The sequence below is a fragment of the Pteropus alecto genome, unplaced genomic scaffold (assembly GCF_000325575.1).
Source record: "Pteropus alecto unplaced genomic scaffold, ASM32557v1 scaffold3, whole genome shotgun sequence".
In the NCBI taxonomy this organism is placed as follows: domain Eukaryota; kingdom Metazoa; phylum Chordata; class Mammalia; order Chiroptera; family Pteropodidae; genus Pteropus; species Pteropus alecto.
In genome coordinates this window covers 60,614,874-60,621,511 of record NW_006442484.1, presented here as the reverse complement: position 1 = coordinate 60,621,511, position 6,638 = coordinate 60,614,874, and the positions used below count along the sequence as shown (strand labels likewise).

The window sequence follows — 6,638 nt, the reverse complement described above, 5'->3', positions numbered from 1 at the left end:
TGTGCTTTGTTTTCATTTCACACCTTGGGGTGGGAGACAATCTTTACTTATGCTAGTGTGGTGTGCATCTGTCTCAGACATGTGTGTAAGGTTCATTTCTCAGTTTGGCTTTTTTGCTTCCTTCTGTCCTTCCTTCCTTCCTTCCTTCCTTCCTTCCTTCCTTCCTTCCTTCCTTCCTTCCATCCTTTTTCTTTCTCTTTCCTAGACTATTCTGTTTTCTTCTTTTCCTTTCTTTCTTTCTTTCTTTCTTTCTTTCTTTCTTTCTTTCTTTCTTTCTTTCTTTCTTTCTTTCTTTCTTTCTTTCTCTTTCTTTTTTTTGAGACTGCTGTCAACACTTATGAGTAATTTAAGATTGGTTTTGGGTGCTTTTTAATTTTTTGTTTAAGAATTTCATTTTCTTTGATGGTAACAAAGTGTATTTTTTCAAGACTGAAAAGGCATACTCAGACTTTGTAGGTTGTATTCATAATGACTTTGCTTATCATTGTATAATGTTCTCGTCATCATGGACTCCTTTAAGCTCATCAACTGGATTTTGGAGGTCTCATTTGCAAGTGAACTTAGAAAAAAGAAGGCTACAAAATTCAGGTGAACCAATATACTATTTCTTTTTCCTTGACTCCCTTTAAAAATGTTTCTTCTTTCTCTTTTTTACTTTTGTCCTCCCTTCTCTTCTATGTCTCTTCTCACCCACCACCCCCCCTGCCCCCACCGACCATCTACATTTCTCTGATCCTTCCTTTCACTCAGCTTCGTTCTCACCATGCCCACAATGTTCCTGCTGCTGTGTGTTGCTCTGGTGATACTTGGACCTGTACATGGAGCCACACTGAGAAACAAAGAGAAATGGAAGCCACTAAACAACCCTAGAAACCGAGATCTGGTGAGAACATACACTGGGGCATGCTGGGCTGCAGGGTGAAGTTGGCACCACTCTGGATTTCTGCACAATGCACTCTGCTAGAGCACAGTGCACAGGGGCTCCCAAGGGCTGAGAAGATTCCCCGGGAGGACCAGGTGAGAGTTTTGCTCGCCTAGTAGCTGGCATCCTATTGTTTCTCTGGCCAATTTACATTTGTTTCTGTACAGAGAAACAAATTTATATTTAGAAATGATCTTGTACACACACAGCACATTACATTTGTAAATGATCTTATACACATTGACTTTACAGCCTCGATTTCTAATACACAAAATCAAGAGCGTAACAGAATTGCTTTTTGCACAGTTTAGATTGAACTGATAATAAAACAGATTCTCAGATAACCAACACTTGCAAAGCTCAGCTGCAAAAACTGAAAGATGACCTGCCTTCTTATCAATTTACCAGGCATTATTTTCAACATAAAATTATCTAAGAAATACAATATGAGCTATGTATAAAAATGCTCTTTTAAAAAATATGCCAAGTACAATAAACACGCTGACATTACTATTTCAAAATACAGTTTTCCTAAAGAAAATGATGTGAAATATAACAATATAGGGTAAAAACAAATAGCCCTTTGCACAGCTTCTATGTATTCATTTCCTAAAGGGAAGCTGAAAAACACATGTCTGAAAAGAAACTATTTCAGAAGACAACGACTGGAATCTTATTTTTAGTCAGAGTGGAGGCACCAACTCTCATCACTGTGTAGTTCAATTTACTCTCTGACGTTGCTACTCAGAGGTGGTTTACAATGAACTCTGTGGTGCTGTTAAATAGTTGATATTCCTCTCTCTATTTCCACCAAGAATGGTGAATAATCTTGCTTAGGGTTGAAATGTTGGAAAGAAGCCAAGCGGAGGACAGAGCAGGGGGAGGGGAAGGAGTAGCCAAAGCTGTCCTTCTGTTTCCCAGTTTTCCACCTCTTGCCTCCTAGATAAGCCCTAAAGTCAATCCAGAGGAAAAAAAGAGGGGGGGGGGAATATCCATTTTTGAGTATTTTTGGTGTTTAATTTATATATGGCAATTGAATATTTTCTTTCTTCAGTTTTTCAGAACCCTTCAGGAGTATTTTAAGGGAAGAGGTCTTGATCTTAAAAAGTTTCCAAGTACTTTCTCCATGAACGAGAATCCCAGACCTCTCTCCTTCCAATCAGAATTTATTGCCTCTGCATTTGCAGATTATGAAGAGCAGAAAAACTCCTTTCCCAATTACTTCAAAGGCTGAATGTTTCTTCTGAGAGCAGGTAAAAGTTATCCCTTTATTCCCAGGATCTGTCCAAACATACAACTCAGTCATAAAGAGATTTTGAAAATATTATTTGTAAAATGATGTTATTTTCTCAAAGAAATAAGTGCTTACATCAGAAGATGCATATCACTGGTAATATTTGGATTTGGTTTAGATATTTCTTGGTCTGGTTTTAAAAAGAAATGACATTTATAATTTTTTTAATCATAGTTTTCTGGGAAGAGATATATTAAAATAGAATTATCACTCTTAATAAGATTATTAAATATAATAGAATACCACATACTTTTATCTATACCCTTTTTTTCCAGACCAGGTCATATAGCTAAGTTATATGGAAAATCATATATAAAAAGATATGTCAAATTGTGCAGTTGAATGAAATAGGAAGTGATGTTAAAATAACAGTTCTTTTTAGGAAAAAATAATAAGCATATATTTGAGCTTGAACTTCCTCATCTACAGGGAAAAAAAAAGGTAAAATATTAGTAAAAATGAAATTTTTCATAGGAAAAATAGTATAAATTTATTTATACTTAAGATTTGAGTTTTATTATTACTTTAGCATTCCTAGCAAATAAATGCCTACCCTTAAAAAAAACAGGTATTAATGGTGCATTCCAGAAAAATACATTATGATTCTAGTCTATTAGCTTTTTGTTCAGCCAAATAATAAAGAGAACTGAATCATAATTAAAATGTACTCCCATTCTTCCACAAGGGTAGGAATGAAATTGTGAGGAAGCATACCACTGTTGCACTTTATTGTGCATGTGAAAGGATTTTGATCAGTTCTTTTAAATGTGATTTTTTAAAAATAATGATGTTATTCTAAAAAGAAAATACAACTTACCATGTGGCATATTCACTTGAAAACTGTCCTACAATGAGAACATAAAATAGAGAAACAAGATATTCATAAAGTGTTCCCTTGACTACCTTTCACACTTAAACTTTAGGCAATCAGACACTAAAACAGAAAATAGTTATGGATACACAGTACCTGCTTTAGTCTGAGACAGTCTTGCAGACAATTTGCTTGTAAGCCTTAGTTTCTTCATCTATAAATTGCAGATACTAATCTCTAACTCATAAAAAGTATCAGAGAAAATATCAAATATATACTTTCATGTGAGCATGGAACGAGATAATGTTTGAAGGCAGGAAACAGAGAAAGCACCCAGTTGTTGGTGGTGAAATATAATGGGAATTATTCAACTTTGTGAAATAAGCGAAGCTTCTGATTTGGAGAATATTTCATAATTACAAGCTCTCTTTTCCTAAAATAACTGATTAGAAAATGAAGACAAAAAGAGTTTTTGTTGAAATATGTTGATATTTGAGTCTTTGTGTTAACTGTACAGTCTTCATTTTCTATGTCATTATAACATTTTCTTGTTCTTTCAGGTGTCTGGCTACTTTAAAACTACAGATGAAGACTCTTACTAGAAAAACTAAATCATGGTCATGGTAAACTTCCCCTCCTCCACTTTTGTCAATTTGCAATGATTTTATTCTACATTTCTAGACTTACATATAAATAGATTGACTCTTGAGACATAGGCAACTTATGTACATATTTTTGGTGTTTTTTCCATTCTATAACCATAAATATCAATGTAGAGCACCGTACATATCTGCAAGAGTTACAAAAACACCATGAAGTCAAAAGAAAGGATGATCTTCTCAATTACATGTTTCTTTTAAGTTTGTCTTATATGTATTTACCTTTTACCAATCAATATTTTTATTTGAAAAGAATACTGTTCTTTTTTACTTTAGTTCAAAATTTGCCTTTTTCATAGAAAGAAGATGCATTCTCACTTTAAACATATGCTATTGGAAGACTGCAGTCTTAGTTTCATATAAAGGAAGATAAGTGATAAATATACACAATTAAGTTGAAATAGAAAGCAAAGAAACATGGGATTCTAGGAGTTGCTGGAGTCCCTAGAAGATGCTCTCTGCCACTATATTCAGAGATGGACATTGTGCTACACCAAGTATCCAAGCCAGGCCTCAGCTCTGGCTCTCCCATGCACAACCTCCTCAAGAAGGGAGAGTAGAAACTGGTGTGAGTCACAACCAACCTTCTCCCTTCCCTCCTCACTTGGGCTGAATTATTCTCATTTGGAATAACTGCTCTTCCTATAGTTTTATGGAGAGCTGCATCATTTTCTTTGTGATTCCTGCAAAAGAAATATTGTCCTAGAAGCAAACATCTGTGTTCTAATAACACTAGTCTGTACATTCCAAATTAGTTTTCTGTGACTTTTTTTTGAGGATGGTAGAAACTGAATATCAAGAATAACATATTTTTGCAAGAACAGATTCTGTGTCTGGTTTAGTATGTTCTCTTGTAATTAATTGTACGTGTGTCAGTTTTCCCTGGAGGATCATGAGGTCTTTGTAAGCCATTTTTATTTTTCCAGCACCTAACACAATGCCTAGTATGTAGCAAGTGTTCAATAAATACTTGTTAAATTGAAGTAAATGCATGCTATTCTGCTATTATTCACACAGTAGTGGAAGTTGATTCTAGTTAATGTCAAGAATATTTTTTTACCATTGAAAATACATGTTATTATTGATGAGCTATTTCTCATAAAAATATTGCCTATTCAGATAAATGATAGAGTGGTAGGGAGTATTTCACCACTGTTCAGTTCCGCTCAAGAACCAGTGACTGGTTTTCCTTTTCTCTCTACTGCTCCGTGCTCTAGGTGTCAAGACCTCCACAAAAGGAATGCTTATCAGTTTCAGGGCCTTTGAAAAGAAGGGGCATCCACACAGACTTTTAGCTATGAGATTGCAAAGTCTCAGGGCAAGGGCATGCATCTGGAGATTTTTCACAATTGGAAGGTAGCTATCTCCACACTGACTAGAGTTTCTTAATGGTGATGCTATTGGCAGTTGGGAAAGGACAAGTCTTCCCTGTTGTGTGACAATTTAGCATACCTTGTCCCCAGACACTATATGTTAGTAGTTTCCCCACTCTTGCTCTTTTATTCTGACAACCAAAACTTCCCTACGCACATATCTAAAAGCCCATTGGGGAAATGATTTTGTTTATGGCTGAGAACCATTGATAAGAAAAGAGTAGAAGTATAGTGTTTCCTTCAATGGAAATAAATGTTCTGCAGGCGATCTAGGCTCTCGAGGGGTCCATGGTCACTTCTCTATATAGGCCTCTGACAGCCTTGTGGATGAAAAAAAAAGTGGAGAAGGCTCTATGGAAAATAACCTCACAGAGGTTTCTGGTCACAAATTCCCAACTGGTCAGGTGATGGTGAATAGTCACGCCCCAGGCTTATAACTTCTTTAGTAAAAGGTTCATCTTTGCCTTAAGCAAGCCCTGTCTATTGTTTCTGTGCATCGAAGTTAACACATCTTTGAAAGAAACCAGTAACAAATCCTCACAAGAGCACAGAATCCTGTTAACTATCCTGTGATCCACTCTCCTCCTTGCCTTTTCCCACCTCCATGTAATCTTCTTTATGCTCCCTCCTAATTCCAAATGCATAAAAGAAGCTGCAAAACTGTTTTTCTCTAGAGCATTTGAGATCTTGCTCCCCTGAACATGTGATCAGTTTGGCTTATAATAAACTCATAAAAATTCTCTCCAGATTTGGACATTTCTTACATCAACAGCCTCTCAATACTGACTCTTTGATGAGTACCCCATTCCCCATCCCCAGGACATGTTCTATTGTCTCCTATCCCAGATCAATGCTGGCAAAGAACTGTTAAAGGTATGAGGTTTTACCCTACTTGCAAGCTACATGCTGTCTGCTACAGTTTCACCGATCCTGGCAGACACATGAGACTCTTGGGTCTGAAGCAACAGACTTGGTTACTCATGGTGCAACAGGCAGCACCAGTTTTAACATTCACCTTTGTTCTCCTTTTCTCTCAAGTATCATGGGGCTAGGTGGGTCAGAGTGTATGCTGTGTACAAGTGGGTTTGTGCCACAGCTGAAGAATCCTGAACTTAGGAAACTCACTCTTAAAGGGGCTTACTAACAAACAAGCTCAACTTTTGCCCCACAGAGAAACATTGTCTTTATTATACTTGCCAGAAAACAAATATGCCCTCTGCCCCAGAGGGAGACAATATCTCATCTTTCAAAACTCTTTGTTCTACAGACATCCTTGAAAAGATAGCTCAGAATGAAAGCCGTCATAAGCTTTTATAGAAAAGTGGGAGAACCATGGAAAAATTATCTCCCCAGAAGGGTCACACTCCATTCTAGCTCCTTTGCTTAATAAGGAGAAACGATGGAGTCATCTTTTTCTTCTGTATTCTTAATTCTATTGTCAGGACACAAATTCAATGTTCTACTTTCTTAAGACATTCAATTTTGATTCTCAAAAATGAGTCTGAAAGTCTAAAAAGTTTCTTCTTGCTATTTTCATTACTGCTATAACAATTTCACTTCATCTCAAGGTAATGTGGAT

At 36.3% G+C, this 6,638-nt stretch overlaps 1 protein-coding gene across 1 annotated transcript; it reads left to right on the top strand.

Moving 5' to 3' along the window:
* Nucleotides 1–350: 350 nt before the first annotated feature.
* Nucleotides 351–3,908, top strand: CUNH2orf66 (chromosome unknown C2orf66 homolog). Its single transcript, XM_006921465.3, has 4 exons — nt 351–588; nt 751–883; nt 1,977–2,175; nt 3,588–3,908. The coding sequence occupies exons 1-3, from the start codon at nt 506–508 to the stop codon at nt 2,154–2,156; spliced, it is 396 nt and encodes a 131-aa protein (XP_006921527.2). The 5' UTR covers nt 351–505; the 3' UTR covers nt 2,157–2,175; nt 3,588–3,908.
* Nucleotides 3,909–6,638: the final 2,730 nt, after the last annotated feature.

What these genes read in the sequence shown, in the direction of transcription:
- CUNH2orf66 (XM_006921465.3), top strand. Translation starts at nt 506, where the DNA reads ATGGACTCCTTTAAGCTCATCAACTGGATTTTGGAGGTCTCATTTGCA. An exon ending in AAGAAGGCTACAAAATTCAG is followed by an intron (nt 589 to 750) that starts GTGAACCAATAT and finishes CCTTTCACTCAG; the next exon opens with CTTCGTTCTCACCATGCCCA. An exon ending in ACCCTAGAAACCGAGATCTG is followed by an intron (nt 884 to 1,976) that starts GTGAGAACATAC and finishes TTCTTTCTTCAG; the next exon opens with TTTTTCAGAACCCTTCAGGA.